Source organism: Periplaneta americana, chromosome 7, assembly GCF_040183065.1.
Source record: "Periplaneta americana isolate PAMFEO1 chromosome 7, P.americana_PAMFEO1_priV1, whole genome shotgun sequence".
In the NCBI taxonomy this organism is placed as follows: Eukaryota; Metazoa; Arthropoda; class Insecta; order Blattodea; family Blattidae; genus Periplaneta; species Periplaneta americana.
Genome location: NC_091123.1, coordinates 160,171,615 through 160,190,428, shown reverse-complemented (window position 1 = coordinate 160,190,428; position 18,814 = coordinate 160,171,615). Strand labels below are relative to the sequence as shown.

At 33.8% G+C, this 18,814-nt stretch overlaps 1 protein-coding gene across 1 annotated transcript in view; it reads right to left on the bottom strand.

The window, feature by feature from the left end:
* The window catches only part of Obp22a (Odorant-binding protein 22a), a 31,726-nt gene extending 20,151 nt beyond the window's left edge, over positions 1 to 11,575 (bottom strand). Inside the window, exons 1-4 of the mRNA XM_069830100.1 lie at positions 11,516 to 11,575; positions 7,672 to 7,747; positions 3,088 to 3,140; positions 1,089 to 1,124 (exon numbers count right to left, since the gene is read on the bottom strand). Coding sequence (XP_069686201.1) covers positions 1,089 to 1,124; positions 3,088 to 3,140; positions 7,672 to 7,747; positions 11,516 to 11,575 — 225 coding nt within the window. The remainder of the gene's footprint in view (positions 1 to 1,088; positions 1,125 to 3,087; positions 3,141 to 7,671; positions 7,748 to 11,515) is intronic.
* Positions 11,576 to 18,814: the final 7,239 nt, after the last annotated feature.

Here is an 18,814-nt window from a genome sequence, read left to right as displayed (position 1 = left end):
ATAGTCGAACTACTATCCATTAAAATATTTACTCTTCCTTCTCAATCGCCCTGTATAATCATTTTCACTTTTCGGTGTGGGTACTCTACTTTAAGTCCCAAAACGACGTAATATATGTAGCTTATATACCAAAGTTGACACGATTGGCAGCAAAGAGAGTATCACATTTAATGGATTAGCGTTGTGAATACATTTTTTGCACAAACAGCTGAACTTCTCCGAAACACGCTATTATTATACAATGAAAACATGCGTATCGATTTCATGATGCTATTCTTTCTTTATTGTGCTAATTTTATTCTTATTGATATTTCAATAATATAAGATGAACAAATTTTCTAAATATAGAATGAACCTAAGTAATGTCATTAATTTCAAATAGGTTATTCTTTGAGATTGAAACAAAAGAGTTTAATACAATTTTCCTCGTTTTTGCTTCTTTTCGAGAAAACAAATTGTTTTATATGAAACATTTCATAGCGTCTTTTGTGAAAGCCATTGATTTAATTCCCAATATGCTCAGCCAATTTAAGAGAGCAGTATATTATGATAATAAATAATTTAAAGATTTTTAGTTTTGTCCTTTAAATGTACAAAAATATGATTCGAGGAAATGTCACATTTTAAAACTCCTATGCAGAAGGAAAAGTTACATTTTTTCGGATCAAAGTTCTGCACATTTAAAAGACAAAACTAAAATTCTTTCAATCGTTTATTATCATAATACATTACTCTCTTAAATTGGCTGAGAATATTGAGAATTAAATCAATGGCTTTCCCAAAATACGTTATGTTTCATATATAACAATCTTTATCAAGAGATGGAAGCAAAACGAGTAAAATTTTATTGAACCTTTTTGTTCGAAATGTCTGAAATAATAACCCCCTGAAATTAATTATATTACTGACGTTCCATTCTGTATATTCAGAGCCACATTACACTAGACTTGACTTGAGGTGTAGGTAGTTTCCTCTTTACATACACAATTTCTTTATAAAATATGAAATATAATTATGAGTTTTGTCCTTTGAGTCCTTGTCTTGCACAGTTTGTGAGAAAATTAACTTGTATAGGCTACTTTACTTACCAAGCCCAGTCTCTCAAGCAGGCATCCTATGAAGCACTGCAAAAGAAGCATTGCTTTGTATTAAATAGTACGAAATAATAAATCTGTATTATGCAGTAAAGTAAATTGAAAAATAATGGTAATCGGTCTGAAATTGCTGAAAATTATAGACTGCTATATACATAAGCAAAGCCAATAATATTTCAAGGACCAAATTCAAAATCAATAACATTTCAAGGACCAAATCAACTACAAAGTTAAATCGTCTTCAATAAGCACAGACTAGGGCGAGTAAACACTTTAAAACTATTTATAAAATGTGATAAGCAAAGTCTAGGGCGAGTGAATACTTTAAACTATTTTGAAAATTGATAAGCAGAGACTAGGACATGTGAATACTTTAGAAAATTTGATAAGCAAAGACTAGGAAGAGTGAATACTTTAAGCTATTTAGAAAATTTGATAAGCAAAGACTAAGGCGAGTGAATACTTTAAACTATTTTGAAAATTTGATAAGCAAAGACTAGGGCGAGTGAATACTTTAAACTATTTAGAAAAGTTGATAAGCAAAGACAAGGGCGAGTGAATACTTTAAACTATTTAGAAAAGTTGATAAGCAAAGACAAGGGCGAGTGAATACTTTAAACTATTTAGAAAAGTTGATAAGCAAAGACAAGGGCGAGTGAATACTTTAAACTATTTAGAAAATTTGATAAGCAAAGACTAGGAAGAGTGAATACTTTAAACTATTTAGAAAATTTGAAAGGCAAAGACTAGGAAGAGTGAATACTTTAAACTATTTAGAAAATTTGATAAGCAAAGACTAAGAAGAGTGAATACTTTAAACTGTTTAGAGAATTTGATAAGCAGAGACTATGAAGAGTGAATACTTTAAACTATTTAGAAAATTTGATAACCAAAAACTAGAAAGAGTGAATACTTTAAACTATTTAGAACATTTGATTAGCAAAGACTAGGAAGAGTGAATACTTTAAACTATTTAGAAAATTTGATAAGCAAAGTCTAGGGCGAGTGAATGCTTTAAACTATTTTGAAAATTTAATAAGCAAAGTCTAGGGCGAGTGAATACTTTAAACTGAAGCAGAGACTAGGCCGAGTGAATACTTCAAACTATTTAGAAAACTTGATAAGCAGAGACTAGGACGAGTGAATAATTTAAACTATTTAGAAAACTTGATAAGCAGAGACTAGGACGAGTGAATACTTTAAACTCTTTAGAACATTTGATAAGCAGGGACTAGGACGAGTGAATACTTTAAACTATTTAGAAAACTTGATAAGCAAAAACTACGAAAAGTGAATACTTCAAACTGTTTAGAAAATTTGATAACCAAAAACTACGAAGAGTGAATACTTTAAACTGTTTAGAAAATTTGATAAGCAAAAACTACGAAGAGTGAATACCAGTACTTTAAACTGTTTACAAAATTTGATAAGCAAAAACTACGAAAAGTGCATACTTTTAACTGTTTAGAAAATTTGATAAGCAAAAACTACGAAAAGTGAATACTTTAAACTATTTAGAAAATTTGGTAAGCAGAGACTATGAAGAGTGAATACTTTAAACTGTTTAGAAAATTTGATAAACAAAAACTACGAAGAGTGAATACTTTAAACTGTTTAGAAAATTTGATAAGCAAAAACTACGAAAAGTGAATACTTTAAACTATTTAGAAAATTTGGTAAGCAGAGACTATGAAGAGTGAATACTTTAAACTGTTTAGAAAATTTGATAAACAAAAACTACGAAGAGTGAATACTTTAAACTGTTTAGAAAATTTGATAAGCAAAAACTACGAAAAGTGAATACTTTAAACTATTTAGAAAATTTGGTAAGCAGAGACTATGAAGAGTGAATACTTTAAACTATTTAGAAAATTTGATAAGCAAAAACTATGAAGAGTGAATACTTTAAACTGTTTAGAAAATTTGATTTCATATTAGTGAGGAAAAGATATTACTGACATTTTAAAACATATAATTCGAAATTATATCTCACTTTTGCACTCCGAGTTTTTGGATCTTCTCTGTTGTGGAAACACCGAAGTTCATCTGTAACACCAGTTTAATCAGTCTTATTGTTTTTATAGTTTTTGTTCTGTATCATCAAGGAAAATATGTATTACACAACTTTTTGACTTATACAGATTGTCTCAGGAGGAATGTAAAATACTCTTCCGATTACTGGATGCTAGAAGCTAGTGAAATTCGAATATAATAATAATGAATTAATATCAGTATTATATTAATACATAATAGTTTTTTTATATGTTGCGTTATGGTAACAATTCGATATTATAGTCAGATAAGTGTAAATAAATATAACATATGGTATGATACATGCAGCAGCAATTATAACTATAATAGCAAAATTATTAGGAGTAAGTATTCTTAAGCACACATTTCAAAGTGCCATTCGGTTTTCGGAGTTTGTACTAATCATTTCACGTGATCAAACAAAATACATTTTTAGGTTAGGTCTAGAGAATCGTAAACTGTTTAGTCAAAGCAATGAATTTCATGTTGTCAGACGAAATACATTTTAATGCTAGATCATACTAATCTACTAATTTCCAACATAATGTGCGAAAAGTCAGGCGGAAAATGTTGGCCTACTCTTTCACAAATTATTGAACCATTTAGAAAATACCTACCAACATAAAGATGAGATGTGGTAAATGGGCAAGACATCGTTATTGTTAATAATAATTATATATATATATATTACTTTATTGAGTATGCCCCAAAGAGTATAACTCATAATTAGGGGCTATACAAGAACATATACATATGTTACACAATATAATTGAAAAGTCATGAAACTTCAGTCTGTGAAAAACAAACAATAACACAAGAATTTATGAAAGAAAGAAAGCAAAATAAGAACAAATAGTAAGATAACATAAAATTTTGGGCAGAAAGAAGAAAAAGTTTGAAACCATGAAATAAATAAATCAACTGAGAATTAAAATAAATAATCTTCCCAAAAACGTATTTTTAAACAATTCTTAAAGCACCAGCAATTTGGTAAAAGTATATGTTCTAAAGGAAGTTGATTAAAAGTTGTTGTTAAAAACTGGTTAAGTCCTTTCGTTCCATAAGTTACGGAGCTATACTGAGAAAAATATATATTGTCTTTTTGTCTTGTTAAATAAGTATGCATATCTTTATTAAACTGAAATGTAATATTACTATGCATTAAATTGTTAATAACTTTGTACATGAAAATGGCAGCACCTAATTTGATATAATTGATTCAACTGGTAGAACGAAAGAAAATTGATATAGATATATAACTGGAGTCAAATAATGAAAACCCAATAAATTTCTTAAAGCTCTATTTTGAATAATTTGTAAAGGTCTCAAAGCAGTTTTCTCATTATGTCCCCAAATAAATGACATATACATTAAATGAGAATGGATAAAAGCATAATATACATTCAAGAGACAAGATATAGGCAAAGCTTTATTAAGCCTTTTCAAAATACCAGACATTGCAGCAATTTTCTCACAGACAGCCAAAATATGCTTATCCCATATTAAATGTTCATCAACAATCAAACCTAAAAATTTAGCTGAAGCAACTTTTTGTATTACAGAATCATTAAACTTTAATTCTTTCGGAATAATATAATAAAATGAAGGTTTAGTAAAAATCGTATACACAGTTTTTTTCAAATTCAAAGAAAGCCTATTTGCGCTTAACCAATTGTCAAGAGTAATTATGTCTGTCTCATACTTTATTATTATTATTATTATTATTATTATTATTATTATTATTATTATTATTATTATTATTATTATTATTATTATTATTATTGTATATAACATTGTGATGTTACCCTCTTTGGTGATATCTGGTATCAGTTGGCAACACTGAAGAGACGGCCAAATTAGCCTTTTAGGAACTGCTCTTACGTGATCCTCAATATGTGACTAAAGTAATAGTTATTTAGTAAAATGCAGTTGAGTTCCTAGAAAACAGAAATGTACCAGGACCACCACTGACGAACGAATACAAATTGCTCTTGCTTCAGAGTCCTTTGTTAGCTAGATGTGCCATGCTATAATGACATATCCTACGAGACAAATGTGGAGAGCAAACTGAAATAAAATAATTGGGGTTTCATTATTATTATTATTATTATTATTATTATTATTATTATTATTATTATTATTATTATTATTATCATTATTATTATTATTATTATTATTGTTGTTTTTTAAGTTTATTCATACATGTTTTAACATCTGTGGTCATATCCCGTGTTTAGAATCTGTGGATATACCAGTAGGCCGTGGTTACAATTGAGTTCCTGTTTCTGTTGTATTTTGTAGATGACTTGTGTTTATGTAACTGATTTTCGATTTTGATTAATGCTTATGATATTGGTGATTGAAGAGATGATAAATTTTGGTATGTAAATTTCCAATCTGACATTTGCCTTTCTGACTGAGGAAAACCATGAAAAATCCCATTCAGATTGACCGGCCAAGGAGTTTGAACCCGGGACTTCCTGAATGATTGTTCTTGTTGTTAATATATATTTTTTGAACATATACAGGTCGTTTTTTATAGTGGGGCGTTATAATCATGACATTTATATTATATTATATTTTATTTTATTGGGTTATTTTACGACGCTGTATCAACATCTAGGTTATTTAGCATCTGAATGAAATGAAGTTGATAATGCCGGTGAAATGAGTCCGGGGTCCAGCACCGAAAGTTACCCGACATTTGCTCGTATTGTGTTGAGGGAAAACCCCGGAAGAAATCTTAACCAGGTAACTTGCCCCGACCGGGATTCGAACCCGGGCCACCTGGTTTCGCGGCCAGACACGCTGACCGGACATTTATATTAAACCCATTAATTTTAACTAATAGTACATGGATTCATGGAATTAAAACAACAATGAAGGAAAGAAGATTGGAGGAAGGAGAGTGGATTAACATAGAAGATTGGAGAGAATGTTTAAAATTAATTTTCAAAAACTAGAATATTGGACACTGGAAGATGTGTACACATTGTTAAACCAGTTTTAGTTTGAAACGTAAGACAAAACATAATCACAAAAACATAATAATACAACACAAACACAAGAACACAAAAAATACATCACACTAACATACGAAAACAAAAACACACACAAAATTGCAACCTCTTTCAAGAAATTAAATTACAACATCGCATACAGAACAAATAACACTCTTCAAAAACATCTCAACACACATACAACACAAATAAACGAATACAACCACACAGGCATATACAAACTCAAATGTAACACCTGCAAAAACGTCTACATAGGACAGACAGGCAGATCGTTTCAAACACGTTACGAAGAACACATCACAGCCATAACAAAATTACAAAACATCTCCACATATGCAGAACACAAATGCTAAACACACCCACAGAGACATCAACACAGACATGGAAATACTACACATCCAACCAAAAAGCCAGAAACTAAACACACTAGAAGAATATGAAATATACAGACACACGAAAACACACCCCAACGAAATTCTCAACACACAACTCAACTTCAAAACATACACACTCTTTGACTCTACACTATACCACACGAACGCACCCTCACAGGAAACAGAAAAAGAGGCTCCAAGATCAACAACGAGGTTAGGTTGAGGTTATGTTATGTTTTATTTAACGACGCTCGCAACTGCAGAGGTTATATCAGCGTCGCCGGATGTGCCGGAATTTTGTCCCGCAGGAGTTCTTTTACATGCCAGTAAATCTACTGACATAAGCCTGTCGCATTTAAGCACACTTAAATGCCATCGACCTGGCCCGGGATCGAACCCGCAACCTTGGGCATAGAAGGCCAGCGCTATACCAACTCGCCAACCAGGTCGACCCTAATTCTGAGGATGACCCATAAATAGGTCGAAACATGTAAACGAGGTACGTTGAAGTTTAACACAGGACAGTCTCATCATACATATTCCGATTTAATTTAGATCATTCAAAATTGGCACTTTTACAACTCCTTTCTTGATTTCCAGTTCACTTATATCGAACACACTCTGCTTCTAATTATACTTGTTGCTAAACCTTACTACGCCATTATACATCGGTTCGTTATTATGTCTATTTCTTAAGTTCATTACATTTTCTATCTCACTTATTTTCTACATGCTGTGCTTCACTGTCCTACCTAACCTCCTCCACCATCCTCCTCTCCTATTTTCATTGCCCCTATCTTCTCACTTACCTTCTTACTTAAGTTCTGAAATGTATTATTTAATCTACTCACTATATCTCCAATCATCACTGGACCAGACACATTCACTTCACCCACTCGTATCATAAACTCTTCTTCTTTTTTCTTCTCTTCACTTCTCCTCATTTCAGCCCTTGCAGTCACAGAAACACTTTCACTTACTCTCTCGGCACTGACCTTCCTTCTAAGCTAATTAAGTCACTTCCCAAATCACTTGAAGTTTTACTCGTGCCACTAGAAAATATACATAAAACCCAGTTTATTCCTCTGTATTTAGGAATAAATAGGATTTTATCGCAGGTTTTAAACTAAGAAGAAGATATAAAATTATTACCAGGTGATTTTACGTTGGTAATCCTTATACACTCTCGTAATATTTTAACCATTTCTTCATCAGTAACTTTTTCACACTGTCAAAATAATAAGCGTGAAATTAGTACATTGCATTGTAAGAAAAACTTTCTCAGTAATTAATCTAGGAGTAATTATGTTAGCACATGCGAATTAAATATCGAACTATAAGGACATTAAAATTATTGCATGACTTTGATTATTAGTATAATCCCAGATCATATATGTAAAGATAGGTCGGCCTTATAGGCTTTGACGTTAACAACTTTTGTCAGGTTTACTACTCTGCCATCTAGTTGTTACATAAGGAGTCACGTCATAATTCCCATTTGAATTGCATTAGCGACTGTATTGCCATCTCGTGTTCGTTTACGACGGACGGGTGGCGATCCTGGCGGTTGTTCTCTTCAAAGTGCTGCCGATTTTAACATAGCGATGAGTTATCTGTTATATATATGATCTAGGGTATAATATAGGGTGATCCGTTTGGGAATGGATAAAATAAAAACATCGTAAAACATTTACCACTATACTTTATTTGTTGAAACTTCGTGCATTCAGCACTGAATGATAGGATATTTCTCAGAGCTCAACATGACCCCCATTGCACACCCTGCACAACTCATAACGGTGATGCAGTTTAGCCCTTTTCCGTTGTAACATAAGAGGGGTGGTTTGTTGAAAAGCTTGAGTAATTTTTACTCTCAGATCATCAATGTTTCTGGATTTGTGTGAATAGACAATGTCTTTAATAAAACCCCCAACGAAAAAGTCAGGAGGGGTTAAATCTGGGGAGTTTGGGGGCCAAACCAAGAGAGAGCTGCTTCTCGTACTGGGCTTCGCCTGCGATCTCCTGCATGTTTTTTTAATACAGAACCTGTTTCTACAAAGTTCGATACCACAATATTATAGAATCGTATTTAGGTACATTACGCACATCATACTCACGTCGAAATTCCCTTTGAACTCTTCAACACTCTCCAATTTAGCATACCAAAGAACACATTGTGCCCGCTGTTGATTTGTAGTAGCCATTTTAATCATCTACGATTTTCATTTGTCCTTTCAGATTATGCATTGTTGATTGTCATATATGGAAACTCCCATCTTTTAATCATAATATAATCAACAAGAAATGTTTTCTACTATCATAATAGCTTTATAATAATAAATTAATATTATCCATACCCAAACGGATCAGACTGTAGGTTACATAGAATTAAACCATGTAATTCATTGGCCAGAATGCTTAAAAATTCAAACTCCGGGCACCTGGAATTCATACTGAAGTAATTATATTGCAAATATGATCATGTTGAATCGATGCTCGAAATGACTATTTCATGCAATGCGCTACTGAAAATAGTCTAATTTTGACAAATTTTATCATTTTTTTTTTTACGGTTTCATAAAAATTTTTTCTCAATATCTTAGTTATGAGTATACTTTTATATAATTGGTACAAGTTATATTAATGTACGAATTACATGTACCATATCCAAAACGTTAAATTTAATTATTTCAAAAATAAATTTCCTACGTTTTTAAAGGCAAGTGTCCATTTTATTTCTCGGTGGTTAAAGCTTGAGTGATGAAACTTGGCATGCTTATTCATTAATATCTCTGTTGTGAAATGGAGCATTTGATTGGCTGTATTCAGCATAGTTTTATTGCTAAAGAATTATACGTAAAACATTATTATTATTTTCATTAATGTTTAAACATTGAAGAAATTAATTTGTTTAACAAATGAACAAATTAGAGTAGGGCGTTACTGATGCTCCATTGCACAATATGCAGTGTTATCTTTAAGAAAATTTTAGATTTAAAGATATATATTTTTTTAGAAATATGATTTTCACTAAGAAAATTAAAAAAGAAATAAAATAGGTAAATTCAATTCTTTTTAGTTTTATGAGAAAAGATTCAAATTTACAATGTCTGATCATGATGTTAATATGCATATTTAGTAAAAATGTTAACTTTCTAGCTAAAAAATTGTGGATTTTAGACATTTCCATTATGACCTTCAATTTGTGTGTTTTTCCTAATAAAATATGCACTGTTCTTAATTAAATTGTCATGTGAGTATCATTTCAGTGCATTTTATCATATTAATTGGGTAAACAAGCACTCATTTTGGGGTTACAGTAGCCCAAGATGATCCTAAATACAGTGTACTATGCAAATTGGAAAGTTGGGGCAAAGTTACTCCATTTCAAGATAACATTGGCCTAATATTTAAACAATTACGAACTCAGATAAATATAAAGCAACATATTTGCATTGCTTTCGGAGCCAGTATTACTTCATAAAAATCTTCTAAAATGTTTCATTAAAATAAATTAACAAACACACGAATTGGATACTTTAAATTAGAAAGGTGCAAAGTGCCAAAATCATGGAAAACGAAATTATTAAGCAGAAAAGAGCTATGTGCCTAGGAGGATGATGTATGAAAAAGGCTACAGCCAGTTGTGCTTCATAAGCGAGATATTTAGATGTCACGTTGCCAGCACCATGCAGTTTCAGACGGTAATCGCCCTCTTGAGCTACATCATAGAAGGGCAGTGTGTGCACAAAATATTATGAAGACTGACACCAGTCTTTCATAGTTGCCTGATAGTAATGCTTGTTCCCTTGCAATGGATCTTCAACAGGTCATGTTTGTGACCGCACTTACACACAGCGAAATGTTTTACAGACGTCAGCTTTCGCAGTTTGTGTCTGTGATACAATGCAGTCTTACATGTGTATGTGGGATGAAAGCATCGCGAGTAGAGGTGCCAATGAGATTGCCTAGTGTCTGCTAAAATTGATCAATATGGACACAACAAACAAGAAGAATCTGACAACTGTACAGCTCAAAACAAAAACCGTGTAATGGTTTTCTTGTGTCTCTTTTTAGTTGCCATTGGTTTATTTGAGCACATAGAACAAAGTTTCCTTCTCAGTGGCTACAGTTTCTTACAATGTGATTCTGATTTCGCTTTGATTGAAAGACAAAAAAGTGACAAAAGCCTTCTTTCTTAGTGACCTGCTTAAAATCGTACAAGACATTCAAGTTGTAAAACCATTTCAAACAGTTCCAATGCTAGAGTCAGATGTCCTTAATAACTAAGATGTTGCTGATCAACTAATTTCCATCAAGAACTTGAATATTTCTAAGGTATGTTGCATTCAGTATGATGTTAGTAAAGCAGGTTGTGTTTCTGTGAAACATTCCCATGATAATGAAGCAGTGTATACCATTAAAGTGCTTAAAAAAGAAAAAAAATGTAAAAGGTGTGCAGTCAGCGTTGTTTCAAGTTAAAGTACAAAATAGAGAAATTACTGAAGAAAAGAAGAGGGATCTACAAGCAATGATTCCCTATCTTCCAAATGAGGAGCACAGACAGTTCTACAGGCAGATTTATGAGTAAAAATTGCTCCAGGATAGGAAAAAATAAGTATTGGACTTTGCACCATTCTACTGCAACTGTACCCATTACTTAACCCTTTTCACAATTTGTGTTATATAATTAAATCCGGAGAGATAATGTGTTTACATACCACTATTTACACTGTATTATTGCTGTTTTCTATCAGTAAAAAAAAATACATGACACAAATATGTGTACAATTATTCTCATACCTACATTGGTTTATCTTATCTCCAATGTTTCATTTTGGCACTTTGCACCCTTCTACTTTAAAGTATCCAATTATAAAAGTTTACTTATAGAACGATAAAAAATTGGACCGATGTTACCCCAGTTGACGGTACATCAATGATCAATTCCTAACAAGTTTCTGCAATACCAGTATGAAAAAAAAATAGAACTTACCGATACTAGATAAGTGAGGGTTGCTGCGAGAACAGCTGATAGTATCAGAGGTCCCTTCATCTTGTGAGGAGATTATTAGTTCGATGTAACATTTATACCATGCAGGCACCAGTAAAAACATTTTCTAACTCCTTCCACATATTACATCAGCTAATTCTAAGCACGTATTTCATCACTTGTCAAGTCATAGCAGTTCATATTATGTCCATTGTATAGCGTAAATAGTTGTCTTCCGTTTCAATCCAATCATTTTCAAATGAACATTCAAAATACAAAACTATTATGTATAATATGCAGGAACGAAGGAAATAAGCAATTTCCTCAAGGCAGTAATGATACGTCATTGATATACATCAGCAATAAACGGCAATTTCCCTCTAATAAATGTATAATGGTTGATTGAAAGGCCATCTGACATCTTGTGCTCATGGAGTGACGCTCATACCAATGCTAGTAATGTTTACCTCATTTAATGAAAATGGATACAGGATGCAATTGAGGGATTGGCTGGAAGAAGAGCGTAATTCGAATTACGGCGTTTATCCGTAAAATAGCTATATGCATTCTTTGGCGGCGTTTCTGTCAACCACCACAATATTATGCCTCTAGTCCAGCCCTGGCGAGAACATGACTCGCGAGACATTGTGGCTCGCTGTGATAGCTGTGCATTTCGCTTGCTTCTAACCTCCGCTAACCCCCACCCTCTCACTCACGGGAGTCAAACTCCGTTCCATTTGTATTTGTCTCTGACCTGCGAGTGGCATATGTCTCTCTCGAAACCATGTACGAAAGTTCCAAGTAGGATGGGAGGACGCATTTTTTTGCTGTCAATATGATGAGAATATTAAATGTATGATTATTGTTCACAAGTATTACGAGGAAAACTGTTGTATAACATAAAACGGCATTATACTACATGTTACTAATGAAACATTAAAAGGTTAAATGTTATTGTTGTCGTCATCATCATCATCATCATCATCATCATCTCTGTACGTCGACCCTTTTTCAGCAGATGTACGAATAATGCGGTTAGCTCTTCAATTTGAACTCATTTACTATGCCAAATGAAAGCTAGATGTAAGAACTTGACAAATGTTGAACTTTCAAATCTTTGCTAAAAATAAATATCCGAAACTTCGTTCTTTTGCTTGCTATGTTGAAGCCATGTTTGCTACAACTTACGTTTGTGAAAAAGTATTTTCAACTATTAAAATAGTAAAAACTAAATTTAGATCACGACTAACAGACAAATAGGCTACCTTCGTGATCAACTACGACTGGCAGTAAGTGATATAATTCCTGATTTTGAAACTTTGTCGCAGAGACATTCTGAAGACAGTTAATTTTAGGTTGTGATATTGTTCATTTATTGTTCATTTCTTTCTTCGTTACACGTACTAAACATTAGTTTGTAGCGTTGTACTGCATAAAATTATATTTAAGTGCTTGACGTAAGGAAAATGAAAATCCGTTAATAAGTCAGACAGTTGCTTCACTTCCCCTTCGGGTGTTCGCCTCCCTCCATAGGTGCTATGCACGTTGCATGTTACACAGTGGCTCGGCGCACGATTACATTTTCGCCACCGCTGCTGTAGTCCCAATAGATTGCAATAGAGAGGTATTACTGAATTGCGTCCGTCTTCCATCTCAGTACTGTGGTTCGAGGACCGGCGAAGGTAACTGCAAGGGTGTTAGCGTTGTCTGACGAATGTTCTGATCTATCCTATCTTTCGCCTAATAGAAGCGAATATAACCTTTCTGATGTTGAAAGTATCAGCGACAACGAATTACAAACGGAAAGGTAGAAAACGAAAACAGTTTAACAAACTATGAAAGAATAATCTATCAAGCGACGACGAAATTACGGCAAAGCTTACACAAGTAGGTCAGGAGAAACGGTGAAAGAAATACAGTATTATTATTTATTTTTGTCAATGGAGAATGAATATAAGATACTAATAATATATGCGTATGCATTGCTATAATATGTTAGATCCAGCTAGCAGTCAGTCATTTAGGAACGACCGTATTTCTGACATGTTAGCAGCAAAACATTTAAGCCAGTTGCTGCCAGAAGAAATATGAGATATCTACAGAGGAACAAGCCATTTTCCATTGAGGACTTTGGGAAACTGGAATCAAAAACCAACAGGATACATTTCTTATGGGATATTTGGAGAGGAGGACCATTAAGCAACGTCAAACAACTATAAAACCATAGCACCGAGAATGTTCTTGGGTATACGGTATCATGACTGAGAAGAATTTTTATGCAAGTCCTTTATCTGTCATTGTTTAAAACATCTAAGAAACGATGATAACTATACAAAATATAGTGAAACTAGGTGATACTGTCATGACAGATATGAGAGGCAAACAGACCACTTATTAGAGGTTATTATATCACTTAAAGTGGTATAGTGTTTGTAAGTCTATGGCCCGGTTTCTTCAACCTTTGTTAAATTATAACAGTGTGTTATTCCATTTTAACTGTAAACTTAACAGTTGAAGCATTTATTCAACTACTGTTAGTAGTAACAGGCTGTTAAAACCTATGTTAATTTAACTGCCCAATTTCATGCAGTTAAATCATTTAACTCTCTGTTAGGATAGAAGTATCCAATATGGCTGGTGCGTTAGATGCTGAACTTATATATCTGGATTATTTAGAAAATGATATCCATGAATACATAAACAGAGGGGATGATTTCTGTGATTTGACAGACCAGAAATTTATACAAAGGTATAGGCTATTTTCTGCTAAGCCTCACTTTTCGCTTTCAACTTACTCGTAGATCCGTTTATTTGTTTATTCTCATTAATTGGTTTATGCTGCGAAATAATTTCCAGCAGAAGGTTTCTTTCGAACGAAGAGAAATTAGTCCCACGATTTCTTTTTGTTCCAGTGTTTTCCATTTCACAACAGCAATACCAATACGCCGCTCCACGCTATTGTGATACAGACGAGGAAAGAAGCAGAAATCAAACCTGAGAGAATAGAAGGACTTCTATCCTCTCTGAATCAAACAACGGAAACAAGCGAGAATCGCAAATAAGTGAGCCTATACTTCGGTATAAGTTATGGTTAAACTCTAGAATCTCTGGTCCTAACAGAGAGTTAACAAATAGAATGTTAAAATTTGAAATGTAAAGTTGAAGAAACGCAATATTTTTAACAGCAATTCATACTTTTAACTTCCAGTTAATTAACGCTATGTTAGGTGCATTTTAACAAAGGTTGAAGAAGCCGGGCCTATATTGTAGGTACTTTTAGTTAAAATGATAACATGAAATAAGTGGGATTAATTATTTTTAATATTGTGATAAGAATTTAGTAAACGAACATATTATAAATTATATATTTATTTTTTGCAGAACATACATTGTAATTATCTTCATTATTGTAGTGTAGACCTATATTTAGACTTTCCTATAGAAAAATAGAAAGGTTAACAGTATTGCAGTATTTTTCAACCCTCTTCTATGGAAGAAGGGCGTAATTAAAAAAATTGAATGCTTTGTTCTCGTACAATATTTAAACATTAACCATGGAAATCATTGTACGGTAATCACAAGAGAACGTATTACTCTACAATATATATGAATAGCGTCATATTCCAGCAAGAGATGCAGGGTGCAGATAGATTTTGTTGATTATCTCAAAACTATGTTTTGTGAGTTACGCAATTCTTCCAGCTAACCCCTCAATTGAATTCCTCTTACGAATTCTTAGGGTTTGTAGAGGTGCCAGAATAGAAGCGATCAGTATGTTGTGCTGTCTCTCTGTGCTTCTCTGGACCACATGAGCAGCCTTGTTTCCTATACTTCGTTCCACAATGTCTCACAGGGGACGTAAACAATGCGGCAGAGAGAGGGAGAACTATAATTGCTATTAAACTAATGTCAGAGGTCACATTCAAAGCTTGTCTTGAAGTTGATCGGAGGTAGAACGCTTCAGACCGCCCAACTTCAAGAAAAGCGTGGAATGAAACCTCTGCCATTAGTTGAATAGCAATTATCCTTCTCTTTCTCTGCCGGAAATGTTTACGTCGCCTGTCAGACATTATGGAACGAAGTATAGACTCCCATCGAGTTGAATAAAACTTGATGGCACATATTCTGGTCGGGATGGAAGAGATCAAACACTTTAAGAAAGTATACTACCAGAACATGGTTTCCAAGTGCAATGGTTGTAAGGAAGTTATTAGTCCCCATTTCCAGCAGCTTTTGTAGCACATGTTAAAATTAATAACAGAAACGAAAACTAGTGAAACGAAAATAATTATGGAGATTTTCGGACACCTGCTGAGAATGATGTCTACAGATTCTTCTATCTCTCTGTAGGTCACTGGATGGTCGTTCTTTATCAAGGCTTCCACGTGAGTGACGTTTTCGTCAGTATGAATTCAGGAAGGTAGAGATATATGAATGGATGAATCCACGATTCGACACAGGCAGGACCCTAACGATCACTAGAAAACACAGACCGCTCCCCAATGACCGCACAAAGTCTCTCAAACAATAGCTGGTCGTCTCTATTCGGCATCACCGAAGATCCTACAATTACCCTGAAACTATACTTATACTCATATGTAGAATACGTTGAGTGGAAGAGAAGACCTCACAGGCCTTAACTCTGCCAGAAAAAATAAAACATTATTATTATTATTATTATTATTATTATTATTATTATTATAATTATTATTCGATTAATCTTGCTCAGGATAGGAACCAATGGCGGGCTTATGTGAGGGTGGCAATGAACCTCCGGGTTCCTTAAAAGTCACTGGAGAAGATGGAGAAGAAGATTATTATTATTATTATTATTATTATTATTATTATTATTATTATTATTATTATTAATGGATTAATCTTGCTCAGGATAGGGACCAATGGCGGGCTTATGTGAGGACGGCAATTAACCTCCGGGTTCCTTAAAAGCCACTGGAGAAGATGGAGAAGATTATTATTATTATTATTATTATTATTATTATTATTATTATTATTATTATTATTAATGGATTAATCTTGCTCAGGATAGGGACCAATGGCGGGCTTATGTGAGGACGGCAATTAACCTCCGGGTTCCTTAAAAGCCACTGGAGAAGATGGGGAAGATTATTGTTATTATTATTATTATTATTATTATTATTATTATTATTATTATTATTATTAATGGATTAATCTTGCTCAGGATAGGGACCAATGACGGGCTTATGTGAGGACGGCAATTAACCTCCGGGTTCCTTAAAAGCCACTGGAGAAGATGGGGAAGATTATTGTTATTATTATTATTATTATTATTATTATTATTATTAATGGATTAATCTTGCTCAGGATAGGGACCAATGGCGGGCTTATGTGAGGACGGCAATTAACCTCCGGGTTCCTTAAAAGCCACTGGAGAAGATGGAGAAGATTATTATTTTTATTATTATTATTATTATTATTATTATTATTATTATTATTAATATATTATTATTATTGCAAATGGCTTTTAAAAATCCAGAAAGTTCATTACCGCCTTCACATAAGCCCGCCATCAACCTATCCTATGCAAGATTAATCCAGTCTCTATCATCGTATCTCACCCTCCCTCAAATGCATTTGAATATTATCCTTCCATCTAACAGCGTATTCCGAATCTCACCGGACCGGTGGACAACAATGACGTCACGCTGCAGCGAAATAGGAACAAAACTGCTGGAAGGATCGATGGCTGTCATGGCGACTGTATAAGTTGTTGTCTGTGCTACACTAGCAAAATCTTGCGAAATTTCCGTACTGCCATCTCGTTCAAAGAAAAGAGAGCATAAACAATTTATTTCTTGAACCGGTAGTAATAACTGGTCCGTTGACATATTCGCTCATAAGCCATTAACGTATTGTTTTTACGTTGTGATCATTACAAACAATACAGCAGAACTAAAACAGAACACACCGCCATGACACAACAGTGCACGATGTCATTCGTCTGCTAATTCCCGCCCTATACAAGAACCAATCAGATTCACTGATGGCGGCTGATGGAGACTGCCACCACCTCTGCAAGCTGATGGCAGCGGTGCGACGCCGGTGGAGCATCAGTGACTCCATCGGTGAAATTCGGAACACCGTGATGCCATCAGATTGCTCAGCGCTGAGATTCGGAATACGCTCTATGTCTCGGCCTCCCCAAAGGTCTTTTACCCTCCAGCCTCCCAACTAACACACTATATGCATTTCTGGATTCGCCCATGCGTGCTAAATGCTTGTGTGTAATGCTAAATATTTGATTTCTCGTATTAGGTTTACATTACATTATAATCATTATTAGGTACATTTGTGAAATGGCTACTTGCGAAAAATTATAAATGACAATACCAATGTCTGATTAGTGTAATATGTTACTATTCAGCGATATATGCAGTGGAGGGGGAAAAAGTACTGGCCATCGTAACCCATTATCTCCTGGCTTAGTTACCTCATGAGTGATGCTGTATTTTTTCACTTATGAGTTTTAGACTTGTGTTCGAACAGTTGGCTAAACAAAACAACAATATTCAGTAAATCAGGTCTTTGTAATGACTAGAAATCACGTTATTATTTTGTTATTTTAAGTTTTCCTATAGTGCAAAGCGTGTGAATGGAGGAGTAAGTTATTTGGGACAGAACCAAACACCAAGCGGGTTCTGAGGGGTGTAGGAATAGGGGTAGTGAATGAGGGGTTCGCCATACCCGCCGATTTCTTCTGCCCCAAGTATAGTTATTTCGGTTGTTTGAGATGAAGATGTGTATCTAGAAACTATTGATAGGCTAGAAATAGCTGCTTTGGAGTCTGACAATATAACTGCATTCTTAAATTTATTGATGTGGCATAGAAGATTCCTGAGACTTTCACTTACTGCAATGATTTCTCCATCAAAACTTGTTCCATATCCAAGAGATCTATAAAGTGAGAAGAGACAGCACGTAACACCTGTACCTGCACTTTATTCCCTGGAGATCAAGGATCCATCGGTGTATAAATGAAGCCAATTTTGTGGAGGATACCTCTAAAGACAATTGTTTCATTATTTCGGTGTTTCAGTATTTCTTCTGTTAAATTTAGATTATACTCTATATTTAATAGAGTTAAAGGATTTGGTTTAATTTGTAAGTTTTCTTTTAAATTCGGGATGTTGATATTCTGTTTTAATTCTTGAACAATGGATATGAAACTTTTTTGAGTTTTTAATCTATAGAGAGAACTGTATGAATGCCAATCGTTTCCTGGTAATCAGATATGTTTTTCATATTTAATCAGTGGTTTTTCTT